The 20,101-nt window shown below is 44.6% G+C and overlaps 1 protein-coding gene across 1 annotated transcript in view; it reads right to left on the bottom strand.

Annotated features, from left to right (window-relative positions):
* Positions 1-210: 210 nt before the first annotated feature.
* LOC147635012 (uncharacterized) overlaps positions 211-20,101 on the bottom strand; it is a 61,492-nt gene continuing 41,601 nt past the window's right edge. Inside the window, exons 2-3 of the mRNA XM_086804261.1 lie at positions 790-1,107; positions 211-648 (exon numbers count right to left, since the gene is read on the bottom strand). Of these exons, the coding sequence (XP_086660387.1) occupies positions 439-648; positions 790-1,107 (528 nt within the window). The 3' untranslated portion in view covers positions 211-438. The remainder of the gene's footprint in view (positions 649-789; positions 1,108-20,101) is intronic.

Raw genomic sequence — 20,101 nt, 5'->3', positions numbered from 1 at the left:
TTCACCATAGTGACTTTACTAGTGAGTATGCATACTACCAAAAGGGGAAAAGTTAAGGAGCAAGATGGCAGTCCTCTCAGACTAGGCCAGATATCACTTAGGTGTGAGAGAGGCATGACTATGGACAGAGTAAGTAAAGGGATGCAATCCTTTGCATACAATGAGATAGAAGTCCCTCCTCTCCATGCATTGCAGAGAAGACAAGTCTTATCCAGTCATAAATTTTTTTCAAATCCAGGCAAACATACTACAGATGAGATAGAAGCTCCTCCTCTTGATGCATTGCAGAGAAGACAAGTCCATCCAGTCATAAATGTTTTTCAAATCCAGGCAAACATACTACAGATGGCACAAAGTGCTGGAGAGAAAAAAATCCAGCACATAATTTGCACAAAAATTACATAATTATCATAACACAATGGGCAGGTTTTGTACTTCTCACAATGGACTCTCTACATCTTTAGTTTTGAAAGGATGTCTCCTTGGCTTACACCGTGCCCGGAATCGAGGAGTTCCAACAAGATATCTACGTACAAAAGCCTCATCAACACATGAAAGCATCGAAGGAAGGCTAGCATTGTGGATTCCTTGTGCTGCCAGCTTTTCGAATCGAGGCTTTATTCTTTTCTCCAAGCTATATCCAAAGTACTACATACAACATGAAAGAGGGTCATCAATCTATGAGAGTGTACGCAAAGCATTTAACCCGACTCCCGTGCAAAACATGAAAGCTACACATTTGTCGGCATAAAACCAATGTTATGATACCATCCGTCTGATTCCGCATACCTGAGGGAAACAAACAGCTTCTTCTATTTCACGTTTCATGACATTGACCAGATAGTGATACTTCGGCTCCAAGGAGCCCTTGATGCTCTGATGAAACATGGAAGGAAAGAGAACCATAATTTTGACAACATCCTCCTTAGATAATCCCATGCTCAGAAAGAAGTTGAACTTTGGATGAATATTGGTCTCAATGTTGCAGCATAGAATCTGTGCATTGCGAGCAAGCAACCTCTCCATGTCTTTTTCCTGTTCGAAACCAAAGGATCGTAGATATTCTACTACAGGCTTCAATTTCTCTTCACGTCTTAAAGTGAGCACCTGCAATAGCAAGAAAGCCTCATGATGGGGAGAAAAATAGAAAGGCATGCAAGACAAAGAGGTAAGATAGAAACAAAATGTATACTGATGCTTGCAGGGGTGGAACCACGAAACCCTTCCTGACATTGTGAGTGGGAATGATGTTAAGAGATGCATAGGGCATCTTTAATAATTATAACCTTACTAGAAAACATAGAAAAGGAAAAGGAAACATTGAAGGGGTGACACCAGTACCTTTATATAATCGTCCAAGGATCTCACCTGCTGACACAATAAGATCAAAGAGGGTCCTTTTTTCAATAAGAGCATCCTCTGTTGAATCACGTCTTCAATGTGCAATGCCCATCACCTAAGGATTGACAACTCAGGGTTTTCCCCCAGAAAATAGCTCTGTCCTATCCCGTCTTGTAAGTTGTCATACTGAAAAGAGGGGCAGTGCTCGGGTATTGACACTCTCCTACTAGCCCCCATACCCTAAAGATCAGATAAAAACTACAAAAGATAACTTTGGTATAGAAGTATTCTTGACGCTCATATGTGCATATGCATATGCTTACATTAAACCTTTTTGTGAGTTCTAGGTTTCACAAACCATGGACACCAATTACAAAAATACACAAATAGGAGAGCAAATTACACCATTATGTGCAAACAATTCCCTATCCAGGACTAGCTATATGTGGAATAATTCATCATCATTCACAAGGACTAATGATGGAGAAATTTATACCGGGATAATGCTTCCCACTATGCCCAAAATATTCACAAGCCATGATTACTTGTGATTTTCTGCAAACTCTATTGGGCTGGCAGTTTGAGTGCATTAAGTATGTAAGGCCCAACCTTGTGAGCCCTACTTGACAATCAAGAGATGTAAATGGTGTGTGCCCCGTAGAGATTCAATCACTTACATTACATGTCAGAATTGCAAGGCAACCAACAATAGCGCAATGATTATGCGAGGTTTTGGGCACATCACGAAATAAGTAACAGAGCAATAAGAAGTGAATAGAAAATAAAAGCATTGCACTCAAGTGCCAAAATTGAGCCAGCCTCTGTCACAACCCCGAAAAGGATGCATATGTCATGTCTACTAACCATTAGAGTTAGCGTTAGGAGGTAAGGGGCGCGCAATGTAGGCCATGCAAGTGAAGGATTTCCAAGTCCTTGAGGCATCTAGCCTTTGAGAGTGGCACGCCCCAAGCAAGAGAAGCGACGATGGACAAGTGTAATTAAAGAAGCCCCAAAAAGGCAACTTAAAATGGGAGTAGGGCCAAATTACTAGGGTAAAATGGGTTTGAGATAATTTATAAGTCGGAAGGGTTTTTCACAAAAGAGGCTCTTGATGAGCTCGTTGATCATTTGCATGGTCCAATGTACTTCACCAAGCTCTATCTATAACTATGTCTCCTTCCTTCCGTGTTGACTTTGGTCTGCAATTGTCTCAGTTGTCAGTTTTGTCGCTCCCACTGTATCCTTTTTGGAACACCCTAGCTCCTGTGTGTTGCTGAAATCCATGTTGCCTTGGTCTCTTGTGAAGTGGAGCATTGTTTGTCTTGGCCTTTGGTGCTCCTACTCATATCTAGGATCCAACCCCCAAATTGGAAAATGAGATAACTAAAGTTAGAAGTAGAGAGGCCTATTTATAGGAACAACTAACACAAGTTGTCCAACCTTTTGTGAGCCCTACAAAAGTATCATAAAGTCACTTAACACGTTCACACTGCACTAAAAGGGTGCCCAACCCTCGGCCCCTTGGCCACATTAATCTACACATGCTTAGACTCTCAAAAACTCATCCAAAATTGCCCAATGTGTCACATGAGTGCTAATAGTGTGAGACAAACACACAATTAATGCAAATACAAATGATTTAGCACACACACAAGGGAATTGACCACAAGCTAGGGGCACCACTGGCAAGAGGAGACTAAGCTGGACCAAAAAGATAAAAGCAGCTTTTCCAAAAAGCAGCTCCAGGGCCGAAAAGCAAAGCACAAGAACTTTACTAAGATGGGTAATATTTTATTAATAAAAGTAAAAGAAGCAAAAAGGAAAAAGCAAAGAGTAAAAGGCAAAAAGCATGGACAAGCTTTTGGCAAAAAGCAAGGCTTTCCCAGGTATAAAAGAGGCTTGAACCTCTCCCTTCTCATCATCGTTGAAGGTTGGAACCTCTTGTAGCACCTGGAGCTATCATCAAAGCGTGAATAACATCTTCTCCATCGTCATCACCAAGGTCATGGCCATTATTATTGAAGTGTGAGGAGCAGATCGTCATCATCATCAACTTTATCATCATGGGGACGTGAAATTCCATTGCCACCTGGGAGTTGCTACCCTAGCTTCTGCCTTTACGCTGCCTATCTCTGTCGGCTGTCACCTGCACAGCCAGCCAGCCGAGCGTCGGCCTCTGCGGCCCCTCTACGCTACCTCCAGCCTACAGAGCCGCCAGCACTCAGCTCAGCCTCGACAGCTTCAGCCTCTCCAGCGCCAGCGCTGCTGGACTGCACCGCCCACAGAGCCGCTTGTGCCGTTGCCACCCTTTGTGCCTGCTGGCCGCCACCAACTCCACCTGACCGCCAACAACTACTCTTGGCTGCCGTCGCTATGCTGCCAGCACTTCTGCCATCTAGAGCTGCTGTCCACACACAGCCGCCGGTGCCTACTACTACACCTGGACGCCGCTATCTACACCTGGCCACCACAGGATACACCTAGCTGCCGCCGTACCTTACAGTTGCTGCTGGATCCTACTGTGAGACCACGAGTATTGGACTTGGATTGGTACTTGGACTTGGATCTAGATTTGGATCTGGACTTAGATATTGGATTTGGATTTGGATTCATTTGACTTGGATTCATTGGATTTGGATTTGGATATTAGATCTGGTACTAGCCCAATGAGAGATTCTTGTGGGTCATCCCCGTGGTGTGCCCAGCATCAAAGATCTCGTGCCTCGACATCAACATCAACTTGGATATACTTATTAAATAAGTCCTGCTCAATGTGTACTCACTTATAAGTTGTCTGGTCACTTATAAGTGGGTGTGAACCTGCACCAATAATTATTAGCATGTGAATTCATAAAGCTTTGGGAATACTTACCACCTGCAAAACACATGTACACCACCTGTCAGTTCCAAATAGGTGTGCACATACACGTCCACAGGGTGCCCAGGCGTCCCCGGCCCCATGGACAACGCAGGCAAAAATCTCAGGCATTGTCTAGGCAAACAAGACAAGTCATCCAAAGATAAAATCAATGTCATGCACACACATCAGTGTAGCTAGATTGGAAGAAACACCCATTTGCTCAGTTGTATTCGATAACATGTCCAGGACTCATGATCCTTCCGAAACCTTCCAAGAACATAAATACAAAAGATCTCCAAGATAGCTAGTCCCAGAGAATTTCATGATGTCAGGCTCCATGGGCCATACATGTACACCATGTCAGGCCCCACAAGCCACACATGTACTATCATGTCAGGCTACACCAGCCATACATGTACTGTCATGTCAGGCTCCATATGCCACAGAGACACACCATGGCAAGCTACACCAGCCATACATGTACGTCATGTCACGCTCCACATGAACAATAGAAAAATAGAAGCTGTAAGGAATTTTGTGACACTTGTGGTGCATGGTGACAAGATGGCTCATCATCAGTGCAACACTATACAGCAGTAGAACCCTTTGGGATTTGATATTTATCGTATGCCGTGACCCCATTGTAATGATATGTCAGGCACGAGCTACGTAGATCATTCCTCAGTCTTAGAGAGTCAATCAATTAGTCAAAGTCCCTTCACCCACTTGGAGAGAATCATTCATGAATATAGAGTCAGTAGAAGCCTTAGGGTTTGCATCAGTTCATGGTTGCATTTTGCATATCATTCATCCCATATGCAAATAAGACCACATAGACCATGGCAGAAGCATCAGAATATTATTCAGCATTATTCTACATTGTTACCATATTTTCTAGCATTTATTGTCATTATTTTAGCATTTATCACATAATATCTAGTCGTGTAGCATTTATGATGCAGTTGGCTAGCTCTGTAGCCAGCCGACCAGCATCAAACCTATATAAATAGCATCGCTTGCTTCATTCCATCATCATTCACTCATCATCTCATAATCATTGGAGTCACGCGTTTCCCTTCAACACAAGGAGCATCTACTCATGAAGCATTCAGCCCCACATCAACAAAATGCAGCATCCACAACATTCAGCTAGTAGAAGCACATCAATACCTTGCATTTTCAGCATACATACAGTTTTCAGCATTCACTCACATCATCGTTTTGCTATAGCCCTACTGGTGAAGGTAAAACATATTCATTCATTCATTTTCAGCATATACACACAGCCTAGAACAGTCCCAATCAGCCCCTTCTCTCAGCCTCAGATTTGCAGCCTTCCTACATTCCATAGGAAGAGTGCATAGGCTTGAGATCGGTCATCATTGGTGCTTCTATAGCCGTGTACAGTTCAACCCGACTCTTGGTCTTTCATAGGTGTTGCGTTTGGATTATCTTTAGTCCAAAGTCAGTTCTCATTCGTTCTCTCCAAAAATAATAAAGCAAATACTCCTAGCAATACGAGGGGGCCCTTCAGTGGGTAATTTGGGACCCAATAAGGTGTACAAATCTCTCTCTCTCTCTCTCTCTCTCTCTCCTCTCTTCAAGTTTGAAGTGATAAAAGTGGATTGCTAAAGACTCACGAAGCCCAGGATAAAGAAGGCGGTGCAAGACTTGTGTGATAGGATCCTTCATTACGCATAATTCCGCTGCATGTTACATTGGTATCAAATTCATCTTGTCCACACACACCGCATCCTAGCGTGAGAGCATCCTTGGATGGTCATACTTCGCTCTGACATGACCACCGACTTCAGTAACATGTCTACAGAGGAGAGTACACATCAGCAGGAAGACGTCTCTCCTAAAGGATATCTTGCTCTTCCTTCTACTACAAATACCATAGCTCTAGCATAGAACCAGCTTCTTATGGAGCCTCTCCAACTTTTGGAGGCAAACGCAGCAAAACCCACTCCTCCAGCTACCCCCGACTTCGTCACCCTTTCTTTCAAATGGAACAACAAAGACGAGAGGATGAAGCCAGACGGCGGGAAGAAAAAGCAGACAAACGGGACTATGAGGAAGCCCAACGCACGATTAACGAAGACCGGCGTCAGGCTGAACTCGCTGCTCGGGAGCACCAACGACAGCTTGATCGAGGACGCATGTTACTCGAACACCAGCGGGAAAAGGAGGCCATATATCTGAAGTATCAACACCTCTCTTCGGTTTTCCCACCCATAGGTGCCACCAGCCAGAATCCCATGACATCGACAACCGTCATCCGAACTCAATCGAATTTTAGTAAGTATGATGGTAAGTGTGATCATTTATTGTCAATCAATTTAATGCTTATTTTCCATTGGCAAAGCTAACAGATCCTCAAGACAGTCCATGTATCGGTTCCCCACCTCACAGGTAAGGCAATCACTTGGTAACAGCATTGGTCTAGTATCCATACAAACCACATCACAGGTCTCACAACTTTTCGTTGGGATACCTTTGTCCATGACCTTAAGACCACATTTCTCCCTCCCCATTATTTGACCAACCTGGCAGATGAGTTCTACGGATTGAGACAGAATGGGTCACCCGTGCTTCAGTTTTCCGGTAAGGTTATAACTTTAGCACAACAGTTAGGGTTATCTAAGCAGGGCAAGATGGATCAGTTCATTCGTGGATTAGATCCTAACATCCAGTTCACAGTTCGTAACTTTGAATCCAGCGCATATGACCGAGCTTTGACTTTCGCTCAAAATGAAGAAATGAGAATGAACAGAGGTAAGCCTAAACAACTGCAGTCTAGTACCAAACCACAACTAGGGAAGGTTACTCCATCTTCTAAAGATGCTAAGACAAACAACAGTCCTAGCTTTAGTTCAGGAGGTAAGGAACCCAAGCCTAAGAAAACCCCTGAGGAAAAGGCTAAAGCAAGCATCACTGGAGGATATCTTCCTCCAGAGGAGCAACGGAAGTACCAGTCAGATAACAGATGTTTTTTCTGTCATACCATTAGGCATGGTAAGAAGGATGGTCAAAAATGGCAAGCGGAGCAAGCCTCCAAAGAGCCTTTTGCCACAGTTGCCGTAATATCTCCTGCTCCTCCAAAACCGCCTGCTACCACCAATGCGGTTCAGATCTTACCTTCTATGCATCCCATGCCATATGTGGTGCTTGATGCTAAGCAGGAGGGTGAGGTTACAACCACACAAAAAAACTTGATCCGAGGTTATGGCTCTGCCAAGGGTCGCCAGTGCATAGTCCTTTTTGACATTAGGCAGTTTTGAGGACGCCATCTCTCCCTAGAAGTTGGCTACCAACATGAGCTATCATTCGGAGGTGGACCGGTTTATACCTGGTCTCCGTACCCACATATATCAACGGACACAACAGTTTTCTTTTCAGGTTCAAAAGACCTCATTCTAACGAGATTTCATTGTCTCTCCTCTTTTGGGGTGTGACATGATCTCAAGAATCCAGTGGTTTCGTCATCATAAACCTATTCCCAATTGGGAGCAGGACACCTTTATTATCTCCAAAGGTTTTCCTGAGCGTGTCATGATTCGTGGGGATACGAGCATTCTTGGCATTCCTATGATTTCTCATCTCCAAGTCCGACAAGCTATCCGCAAGGGAGCGGAAGGAGCATTGATTTATGCTCAAACAGCTTCTATCTCATCGATAACAACTGTCTCATCTTCTTCTTCAGTCCCTCAATTGATAGATCTCCTTTCTCATTCATACATTTTGCTTAAGGATGATCTCCTACCCAGTATTCTACCCTCTCGTCTTGAGGATCATCATATCAATTTGGTCCCTAGGACAGAACCTCCTAGCAAGTTTCCCTATTGTCTTTCCAAGACTTTCAAGGGCAAGCTAGAACAGCAGTTGGCACTCAAACATTTGAAACATGTTCCTTATGGACGAGTTTTCACAGTCACCACAGACCACCAAGCACTTAAGTGGCTCCTGACGATGCCAAGTGCCCAGTGGAGTGATCAGCACACCAGATAGAGTCAGCTCTTCCACTAGTTTAGAGGATTGAACAAATACATCCCTGCTAAGCATTACCCAGTTGGCTGATGCTCTTAGTAGAAAGACTCGCATCCAGACCATTCACGAGTCTACCATTCTCAAAATATCTGAAAAAGACTTGGATAGTATGACCAATCAAGATGTCGATTCCGCAGGGTTTGGTACTCAATACAGTTTGGTCCTCACTTCTACAGGCAAATAAGTCTAGACGAGATGTCAACTTCAAGAAAGGGGATAAGATCTATTTGCATATCACGAAACAGAGATTGAAACAGGTGGGAAAACTGTCCCAAGCTTTCTTTCCGTAGTTTTGGACCCTTTCCTATAGTTAAAAAGTGAAGTGATGTCTCCATGAAATTGAAGTTGCCTAACACTTGGACGATGCATGATGTTTTCCATGTTCTTGGCTAAAACCATATGTTGGACCACAAGTGTTTGATGTTTCAAATGAACAGCAGCCATACGTGGTAGACGAATCAGAAGTCATTGAGTCTGAGAAGATCCTTCTTCAACGTTGGAAGCATGGTTCCAATCGAAGACTCCGTCAGTTCTATACGAAGTTTCGAGATCGAGGTACCCACAAAGCAGTTTGGCTAGATGAAGAGTTCTTTTTTTTTTCGTACACACCCGGGGCCCACTCAAGTGGGTGGAGCCGATTTCCCCTTACAACAATTAGCCAATTATCATGGTCGGGCAAGGGCCACGTACCATCGGGCAAGAGACACGAATTAGGCAGCCCCCATGACCACCGCGATGAGTCGAGCGCTGGAACAGCGGAGGGGTCTCGTATGGATCCTCCTATCTCGGGTGATCCACCACCCGAGGAGGAGGAGTCACTCGAGTGTTCAAGGGGCAAGAGCCCGAGCAACCAAACACATCAAGCGAGCATAGGTGTCCCTTTATAAGGTGAGAGAGCCTAGTGGGACTTGAACTCATAACCTTAACTATGCCCCCGGTACAAGATTTGATCCAACTTGTGGTTCCGGAATCCGATTGACGAGGTTGAAAGCTTGTTGTAAAACTTATGGGATAAGGATTGAAGCCCGATGATTGCTTTTAAAACATCCCTAAACCCTCTTGACTGAATTAGGGTTTAGCACTCTCCCCTATGCAGTCCAAAACTGCCAAAACATCAAATAGGCCGTATTTTGCTCAAATGGACTCCAAATTTGATGAGCTTTAGTTTTTCACCTTCTTAATGGAGAGAAGAACGCGTATACCACCCTGGATCGCACTTTGGATGTGTGCTACCCTGGATCGCACTTTGGATGTGTGCTATACCTCTCTGTTTTGAGATTTGTCGCACGGCCATTTTCTACTACACTTAAATGAACCCCAATTTGTATGATTTTTGGATCATTGGAATGCTCTTGATGAGTAGATCAAGGATGTGTGAAAACAGATTTGAAAAGTCAATTGTCCCTGTTGACCAAAGTCAACCGCTTTGAGTTGACCGGTCAAACAGTCTCCGAACCGGGCGTGCTTGGGCTTGATGGAAAGCTCTTAATAGGTGATTTCATGCTATATGATCACTTTTCCACTAGCTCGAAGCATTTATAACTGGGCCAAGATTTTGTACAATCTACCCCAAAAAACAATGCGGTGGAAAATGCCAAAGTTCACCGTCTTTGCAAATTCCAATTCGACAGTTCTAATGCTTGTTAGAAAGCTCTTTAGTAGTGCTATCTAACACTCCAAACCCCTTCAAAACAGTCCGCACCGTTTGTGACTGAATTAAGCTTTTCTACACTGCCTGTGTGTAGTCAAAATTATCTCACTAGTCTCGAATGCATCAAAAGAGGAGATCCCGTCAACATCAACAAGTTCTTGAAGCTTGGAAGAAGAAGAAGAAGACGATCCTCATCATCAACACAACGAAGAAGAATGAAGAAAACACAAGTAAATTGGTAAATTTCTAGTTTTTCGTCAAAAAATTCCGTCGAATCTTTCCGTTATCAATCTTCTTCAAAGATTTCGAAGGTGCATGGGGATGCTTTGGATATTTTGAAATGTTCCAAGTATGCTCTCTTAATCAACAAGCATCTTCATCAACATCATCATCAAAAGGCGCATCAAAAAAATGCAGCATGTCGTCCACTGCAGTCCATCTCAGTTTTTCTTTTTTCCGTCGTTGTCCATCCGTTTCGCTCAACATCTTGTGTATGCTGTTGCTTAAGCAATAGATTTGTAAGCTTGTTGTTGCTTATGCAACATCATGGCAAGCACTGCATCAACAATTTGCTTAAGAAACACTCTTGGCTGCTACAACATAAACCTCAGCAACCGCCTCAACATCAGCTGGTAGGAGCAGCAGCATAGCGCTTCAAAAACGCATCATGTTTTTCAGAGAGAAGGAAAAAAAATCGCATTTCCAAAGGTTTAAAAACCTTGTGGTTTTTTCATTAAGGATATAAAAAAAACCCCCAAACTCTCTACTAAGGTTCTTGAAACCTTTCAACACTCTCTTTAAACCTTTCTCCAAGGTTTTCCTTAAACCTTTTTCTCTAAGGTTCTCAACCGTTTTTTTCTCTAAGTCCTCAGAGATTCTACAAAGGTTTTTTTCCCTCATTTCTTTCAAGCTCAAGGCAAGCGGAGGAAGCAATTATTTGTGTCATTCTCGCTTGGGAAGTGCACGGTATGCACAAATTTCTGAAACCAAGCAAATCAGTGCATCAAGCATGAAATCCGATCCTAAAAAATTTTGATGAACACATCATGTGCATGGAAATCGTCCATCGTATTGTAATGGAGTCAAACATTGCCCTTGTGTTGATAAACAAGTGGTAGGACCTCTTCTAAATCAATGTTCACATTGGTGTATGTATTTTTGCATCATGATGAAGTGGAAGGTGGAAGCAAGAAGCATATTGAGAAGCACATGCATAAGCTATTAAAACATGGGTGGCAGTCATGTGTTGGTTTGTGTGGCAACTAGACTAAGGAAGCTAGCATGATTGGAAGGAGACATATACGTATGAAGCGTGTCTACCATGAGAAGGATTGGATGAAGCCAATGTAATGAAGAATGGTATGCGGTAATCCCCAATACTCTAGAAAATCTTGAGCCATCTCCCTAATCTTTCTTCACACAAACCTTTGTCTTCTTTCACAAACCGAAGGAAATTTCTTCCTCTGTGGAGGCACCAAAAAGTGATGACACGGAAGCGGTATAGCTATATATGCCTTTATAGAGTGTCACACTTCCACACACTGATACAAACACACCCAGAACACCAGACCCAAGAGCATGAACAAAACTTTATTTCAATACAAGTCTTCGTCTTTACAGAGTTGAACATCCATTACATCCTTAGAACCATCTTCATCTAAAACCCATTCATAATCAGCCCACTCCCTTCATCGATATGAACTATGACTGACCAATACCCTGCATCACTGTCAGAGTAAACAACCTCAAACATGGAAACATCTTCAAAGTATAGTTCTTCGATATCCGGACCAAGCTCCAGGACAAGATACATATCTGAGATGGGCTACCCTCAAAGCTTTACTTCAGGTTTACAAGACTATATTTTCAGGACAAAAACTATTACAAGTATGCATACAAGAACTCAGTTCCAGTTTTGACTCTTTACACAAAACTTCCCAGAAAACTCCAAGTCTAGAAACAAACATCAACACCTTATACAGCCGACCCTTCCACCATTTTAGTGCAGCAATGAGCAGGTCCCAAAGCTCTTCAGCTCTGACTTTAAGAAGGATGTTTCCCAGCCAACTCAGCAGTAGACGACCACCTCACCAAAAGGCATCTTTTTGGTCTTCAATTCCCTTTGCTTCCATACACATTGCCTTTTGGCCACATAGCTCCAAGAGAACCAAATTGTCGTTCTCTAAGAAAAAACCAGCAGCAGCACAATTCAGCCATGCGGTTCTCTTCCCTCCCCTATTTCGAGCTTCAACAAAAATCGCTTCACTACATCCTCCCACAAATCCAAACTGTAGACTTCAAAGAAAATAACACAAACGTCCTCTTTAAAACCAAGGCATTATAACACCATATCTCGAACAAGGCACCCCTCTTGTCTTCTATTCTTTTTCAGCAGAAGCTGTCTCATAGTATCTGCAGCCGACGCCACCTTTGGTGCAAGAGCAAGACAAGCCCCAACACACTCAAAACCTTGAAAGAGAACTCGGTGAAGCCAAACACACAGCCCAAGCCCTCTCTGGATCACCTCTCAGGATTCAGCTTGCCCGACACACAGGCCCACAGCAGCAACCACTCCCCTGTCTCCAACACTCCCCTGTCTCCAACCACTCCCCTGTCCCCTTCATCACCTTCCTTTTTCCTTTCTCGCGCACCAGCCCATCGACGTCCTCCTCTGTCTTTTTGCTTGTAGTCGCCGCCACCTTTTTTCCTTCACTGTTTTCCTGCATCGACGCTACCTTTCTCTCCTTCCCTGCAGACGACGTCATCTTCTCTTCTCCTCTGTTTCTCTGCAATCGACGCCCTCTCTTCTTTTTTGGTTCTCTGCAGTTGACGCCACTGTCCCCTCCTCTACTATTGACGCGCTCTCCCTTGGCGACTCTCTTTTTGCGCCTCTTAGGGATTCCCTACTCCCCATACAGCAAGCTCATTCCCTTGAGGCCACGTGGTCCTTTCCATCCTTCTTGCGCACGCGGTGAAGGTTAATCTACCAAGATGGTGTTGGTGGCCGCCACCTTGATTTTTGGAAGCTTGAAGCTTCTAATCTCATATTAAATCTTTATTATTTAAGGCTGTTCACACTGCGCAGCTCTTTCAGCCATGTCCCCATACCATTTAAGCCTTCCCATTCTTTGCTCACATGCCATTAGCACCACCCTTTTTGCCTCCTTATTGGCCTTAGGTCACACGCCACCTACATCCATGCTATATATTTACAAAGGGCATGCCCAAATGCAAACGGTCAGTACTCATGCAGGCACTAACACACACTCACACACACCCGAAGGCTCGCCAAAAAAAGCAACAAGATCACCACATCATGAGGATGCAAGGCCTAATGGTTATGCCTCTGTTCCTCCTGTTCAGCAGATTTAGTCTCAACGAAAACTCAAAACTGACCCAAACTAATTACATATTTTCTGAAACTCTTAGTACTCTGCACAGTATGTACACATCATCAGCCTCTGTTTTTGTCCACACAACAGTTGTTTCGATCGAGAATGACGGAGCAGCTACCATGGAGTTCTCTTGAGGGGTGAAGACCAGAAGGGGCCGAGGCTTGCCAAATGAAAAATACCCAAAGAACAAGAGAAATTGCCTAAAGAAATGGAGGGAATGGAGAGATGAAGCCAAAGGGGAAACGGAGGGGGGGAGGGAAGCAAGGGAGGGGGAGGGAGGAGGCGCAGGCGGGGGGCAACAAAGAGGGAAAAAAAGGAAAAAGGAGGAGAGGGAGGGGGGTGCAGACAGGTAGGGAGTGAGCAGAGGCGGCATGGAAGGGGGCGTAGGCAGCATAGGTGTTCGCAGGGGGGGATGCTCGCTCCATACACAACAATATATCTTGCTATAGTCGACACAAGATCTTCTCTTTACCTGCTGGCCGACAGCCTCTTGGTCCATCCAAAAGTCTTCACTACCAATACTAGCTGCAGTAGCTTCTAAATCTGATCTTTATGTGTTGCCCTTGAGGGATTAGCTACGGGATTAGCATGTACATGTCATGCACATGACATCCCCCTTTGCTAAACTTGATGACGAGATTCCAACTTCTAATCCTGGATGACTATCATTAGCTCCTTGTCTCCTCATGGACTCCACAACTTGTCATCCTTCCCTTCTTGGCAACCTTTCACTGAGAACCTTGCTCAGTTACTGACTCCACTCCAAATCTGATGAAGATTTGTGCATCTGTTCCACTTTTTCCCCTTGCCTTCTTTTGCCTTGTCGCTGAACACTTTCTTTGGTCTTCTTTTCTAAGTATTGAGTCTAGCACTCTTACTCCATCCCTTGGAGCATCATCCTCCCTTGGAACCGTTGCCTGAAAGCCTTTCTTGGTATACCCCAAGTATTGGCATATATGCTATGAGTAGTGCCACATGTGAGCATGGGCTAACCACGGACACTTTTCTCCCTTTGGGTTTTTCCCATTGGATATCTAGTGTGACAGGACACCATCACTTTTATTGTATTTTGATATTATGGAGTTGACTCTCCAATTCCATTCATTCCAATGCAATCTATTGTGTGAGCATCAATCACTATCCTCTATGTACTTGCTTGATGCGGTTGATTCCATGTGTGTGTGTCTGTGTGAAACCCTAACCCTAATATGTGACAAGCCCTAGGCCAACAGTGGTATCAGAGCCGGGTCCCCCTGTCTTGCAGGCCATCACCACGTTCAGCTGTGCCACTCCACCTGGCGACCCTCGCGCGGCTTGCATTTATGTCCGCTGTCCTAACTCCGTTGACTGCACCTTCCAGCGGCCTGTGCGCCTTGTTTCCGGCAACTGCGCGCGCCTCCTGTCCACTACCTGACCTGCCATTTTTCGCTCGCATTAGCAAGTTTCTGCCTCCACACCCGGCGGAGCTAGGACCGCCTCCGCCTCGCTAGTCGGCAGTGCTCGAAGGACAGTGGGCGGCCCGCTGCCCACTTTGTACCTTACGTGGCATTTGACGGAAATTCGATTTTTCTTGGTTCCCTTCCGTCCGGCATTGCCATCGTCCGTTAGCCTCCGCTCTGACATGTCGTCGTCGGCCAGTTTGGTGGGACTTCCACATTGCCGGTTCGCCGCCCCGCTGAAGTTCGCATCGCTGTTCACGCCTTTCATTGCCACATTGCCATCGTCCGTTAGCCTCCGCTCTGACATGTCGTCGTCGGCCAGTTTGTTGGGACTTCCACATTGCCGGTTCGCCGCCCCGCTGAAGTTCGCATCGCTGTTCATGCCTTTGATTGCCACTAGCTATCGCCGTCGACGCGCATCTGCCTACTGCTCGCCATAGCCCAAGTTGTCTGTCTATCTCCGCTGAAGGTCGTCGTCGCCCAAGCTCCCTGTCTCTGCTGCCCGTTTGTGACCAAGCGACCCCCTCTCCGTGGCCCAAGGTGTGTGTCGCTACTGCCCGTTCATGACTAGGTGACCCCTCGCCTCAGGCAGCCACCCCAGGACCAACAGTGCCACTAGTCCCTCTCAACACAATTGCTTACCTCTGCAAACGCAGATCTGGTTCCAACCATTTAGCTACTTGATTTTGGGTTCATTTCATGGGGCTTTTGTGAATTACTTGCTTAATTGCAAAATACAGGTGCAGGTAGCAGTACAGCGCACGATTTGGTGCAAGGTTTAGTGAAAATTTAAGGGTTTTAAGAATTACATGCTTCAATGCAAAATTCAAGCTACAGGACAGAAATTTGGGGCTTTCCTAAAATCAATGCTTAATCTCCCAATTAAAGCTCATTGGTACACAGATTTTTGGGGCTTTTGTGATTTGTGTGCAATTGACACAAAAAAACCCATTGGTGCATAGAAATTTGGGGCTTTTCGCATTGCAAGCCTTGTTTGCAAATTTATGCAGTGATTGTGCAAAGATTTGCATTGCATGGGTCGTCAGGACAATACAAACTTTATTTACAACCTTGTATTTGGGGCAAAACATTTTCACAAGACGTGGTGGTTGCCTAGCTTTGCACTACGGTGCGTTGGGATTTTGCCTGCAGATGCTTTTTACAACATACTTTTTGCATGTGTTTGCATATCTATTGGTAAAGAGATTCTGCATTATGGCTAGGAATACAACCGATATATTCGGGGTTTTGTCCCAACAAGAGGACAAATTGGATGGCAGTAACTACTCTCTCTGGAGTTTCATGGTCCGAAACCTTCTTGTGGCCAAAGGCTTATGGGGTTATGTATCAGGTGAAGATGTATGCCTTGCTGACATAGCACCTAACACACCTGGCCATGGTGCTCAACAAGCTACAGTACCTACTCCTCCCTCACAGGAGCAGAAGAGATGGGATACTAGTGATGCCCAAGCGATGGCTTTGATTGCTTTGCTAGTAAAGCGATCAATCATATCGCATATTAGGTCTTGCAGGACCTCACGGTGAGCTCGGGATGTACTTGAAACCATGTATCAAGCAAAGATTGAGGCCAGGATTGCATATCTCAAGAACGAACTTCAGAACTTGGACATGAATGATGGTGACAGTATGGCTGATCATCTTATGAAGATCCAAGATCTTTGAGAGTAGTTGCTCAGTATTGATGAGGTCATTTCTGAAAAGGAACTGGTTTCCAGGACACTATCATCACTGCTAGAAACTTATTTGAACTTCCATATCGCTCACTCTATCTATGCAGGGGAACCCGGAACCCATCTTGTTTGAAGAGTTGGTTGGCTTGTTACTATAGGAGGAGAAGAATTGGAAGAACAAATCTTCCATCATGCGTGGCAGTGATGGGGCTTTTGTTGCCCAAGGCAAGGGCAAGGGAAAAGCCAAAAGTAATTTTCAGCCAAAGGCTATTGTGATGCATGGTCATGAAAACAAAGTATGTAAGCTTCCAAAAGCACTTTATGGTCTCAAGGAAGATCCATGAGCTTGGTATGAGAAGATACATACTTATTTGACTAGGCAGGGTTTTCGCAATAGTCCAATAGAGAGCACCCTCTATGTGAAAGAGGATCACGGCACTTTGATTGTGGTGCGTCTAAACACATTACCTCATACAGAAATTTGTTTAAGAAGCTTATGGCTTCCCCTAAAGGCAAACGGGTAATATGTGCAAACAATTCTTCTAATCTAGTTCAGGGTGTTGGTGAGGTGATCCTCACAACAACAGATGGTGCTCTCTCTCTCTTTCTACACATCTCTGTCTATCTTGTGCATTATCTTAGTCACGAAAGATTGCGTATTTGCTTTATTAGAATGATGAGAAAATAACGCAAATATCTTCATATCTTCTGTGTTGAGCCAAGGAGGACGACCAATGGCTTTTGAAAGTAAGAAACTCAATAGTTCGCAATGCAAGTGGTCCACGCATGAGCTTGAATTGTATGCAGTTATCCATGCACGCAAGGTGCGGAGGCATTACGTGTATGGAGCTGAGTTTAAGGTATGCATGGATCATGATACACTGAAGTATTTTTGTAACCAGCTAGATTTACGAGGCCATCGGGCAATATGGGCTGAATTAATACAAGAGTTTCACATGAAAATCTTGTATAGAGGAGGAAAAGCGAATGTTGTTGCCAATGTAGTCTCGTATAATGTATCAGATGAGTTTCAATATAGTCAAGAATGAGATCATTCACACAATACGTGAAGCTCAAAAGACGGATCCATATGTTCAATTATTATGGCATAAGGCTAGCTAAGTAGATGAGGAATTAGTCCCACCTGATTTATTGTTTGGTAAACGTAGATTTACCATTGAGAATGGAATTCTCAAGAGGAACGGCAAGGTATGCGTTCCGGACTTAGATAATTTGAGGGTATTAGTGATGCGAGAATGTCATGATGTCTCAACTGTTGCAGTTAAATTTAGCTAGAGCTCGATGTTATATTCGTCGGGTTTTGGATCGAGCGGTTAAATATGCTAATCCCAAGAGGATAGCTCGTTCTTCTAAAGAGGGGGAGAAAGTGTTTATACTTGTTCCTTGGAGAACTGAGACGCTTCGTGCGGGTAATTCTACAAAGTTGTCACTTAAATATTATGGACCATGGACGATTTTGAAACGAGTCGGAGATGTGGCTTATAAGTTAGACTTACCACAAGGCTCTCGTGTCCACCCAATATTTCATGTGAGTCGATTGAAGCGTTATCTTCATGACGGTGATAATTTAGTTGATGGTATGATTGCTTTGCAAGAACCTCATCAAGAAGATCATGGACCAAAACAAATCCTAGAACGAAGAGAAAGACGATTGCGAAATCGTACTCTTCGAGAGTTCCTTGTAAAATGGAAAGGACATCCTTTCATTGATGCAACTGAGAAACGGAGTTTCAGTTTTGTAAGCGTTATCCTTAGTTTGTCATCGAGGATGCTGATTCTTAAAAGGGGGAAAGAATGTTACAACCTTACACGTGGCAACACGTGGGACGCGTACACTGATACGTGGGATTTACTCGCAAGTATGTCGGAATAAGCAGAGGAAATGAGACAAAATACTGAGAGTAGAAAATACAGAAATGCAAGAGAGGAGAAGGCTGTATAATCTCTGCTATATACACCTGAATCCGGTACAAGAATGATGTGGGGGGAAAGTGCCCAATATATATGGGCAGGGGCTGCTGGTCGGCCACTGTAAAACATGCCAACAGCCCCATGGAAAAAAGCCCATGACCAAGGTGTACCTGGTCGGCTAGCAAAGGCTGGTCGGCTAGGACACAGGCGGGTCCTCCTGGTCAGCAAAATACCTACAGCAGACGAGGGAAGAAACTACAGCACCCCCACGTGGAGCAAAATTGGAAAATCTGGACAATGAGGAAAAAATGGAGAAAGCTCACACGCGGGCGGCAGACACCCACAACAATGGTCCTCACTCCCTACTGAGTAATATGGTACAGACAGGATATGACTACTAACACCCCCTCTCATCTCGTGGATGTCAATAAGCTCGAGTGCTGACGGAGCATTTGCTGATGTAGAGGCTTCGTGAAGAGGTCTGCCGCATTGTCCTCCACCGAACAAAAGATAAGCAAGATCTCATTAGCCAAAATCCTCTCATGAACAAAGTGACATTGTATCTCTATGTGCTTGGTCCGGGCATGGAAGACCGGGTTCCGAGTAATAGCTATACAGCTCTAGTTGTTTCACTGGATGACCGTGGGGTCCTTCTGTGGAAACCCAATCTTGCCAAGTAACCTCCGCAGCCACACCACCTCGCAAGCAACCACCAATACTCTACCTTAGTAGAAGACAAGGCAATAGTTGGCTGCCTCTTGCTGCTCCATGAAATCGCTCCTGAGCCAAGAATAAAGCCATATCCTGAAGTAGATCTCCTCGTGTCTAGATCTCCTCCCCAATCAGAGTCACTCCAACCTCGAAGACTGACTCGGTCCTTCGGACCCCCTCCAATGTTATAAAAGAGTCCAAGATCCTTCGTACCCTGCAGCTACCACAAGATCGGCAATCTTGCATCCCAATGAGTCTTCAAAGGTGTCTGCATAAATGAGCTCAACAGTCCCACTGAAAAACTCAAGTCCAGTCTGATGTTCAGCAACCGAATCAATGAACCAACAAGCTTCGATACAAGGAGGCATCAACCTGCTCACAAGGATCATGTACAATAAGTTTGGTATTCGGGTCCATCGGAGATGAAATAGGCTTGTAGTTCTCCATCCCAAAGGCCTCCAGTAACTCATGAACATACCGTTGCCGAGAAACAAAGAACCCCTCTGGGTGTGCCAAATCTCCAATCCCAAATCTGTCATCTCAAACTCCTCTGACAAGGCAGCCTTCGTCACAGCTATGTGCTCTACATGACGGCCAATGAGAATAAGATCATCCACATATAGGATAATCAATGTGACCATACCACGTTCTCGGAAGAGATACAAGTTCGGATCTGCAAAACTGATCTCTGGAAATCCTTTCTCAGAAAGAAAAGAATCAATCTTCTGGTTCCAAGCCCTAGGAGCTTGTTTAAGACCATACAAAGCCTTCCGTAGCTTGTAAACCATACCTTTTGATCCTGGAACCTCAAAGCCTAAAGGTTTCTCAACATACACCTCCTCCTGCAAGTCACCATTTAGGAACGCAGATTTCACATCCATCTGATACACCGGCCACTGCTGAGAAGAGGCAAGCACAAGAATTGTCTGAATCCTGGTCATCCTAGCTATTGGTGTAAAAGTGTCCTCATAGTTGATGCCAGGCCATTGAGCATAGCCCTTAGCCACAAATCTAGCCATGTGCTTGTCCAC

This window comes from Cibotium barometz, chromosome 10, assembly GCF_041138505.1.
Source record: "Cibotium barometz isolate CiBa-2024 chromosome 10, ASM4113850v1, whole genome shotgun sequence".
NCBI classification, from domain to species: Eukaryota; Viridiplantae; Streptophyta; class Polypodiopsida; order Cyatheales; family Cibotiaceae; genus Cibotium; species Cibotium barometz.
The sequence above is the reverse complement of the archived record's forward strand: the minus strand, read 5'-3'. Positions and strand labels throughout refer to the sequence as shown.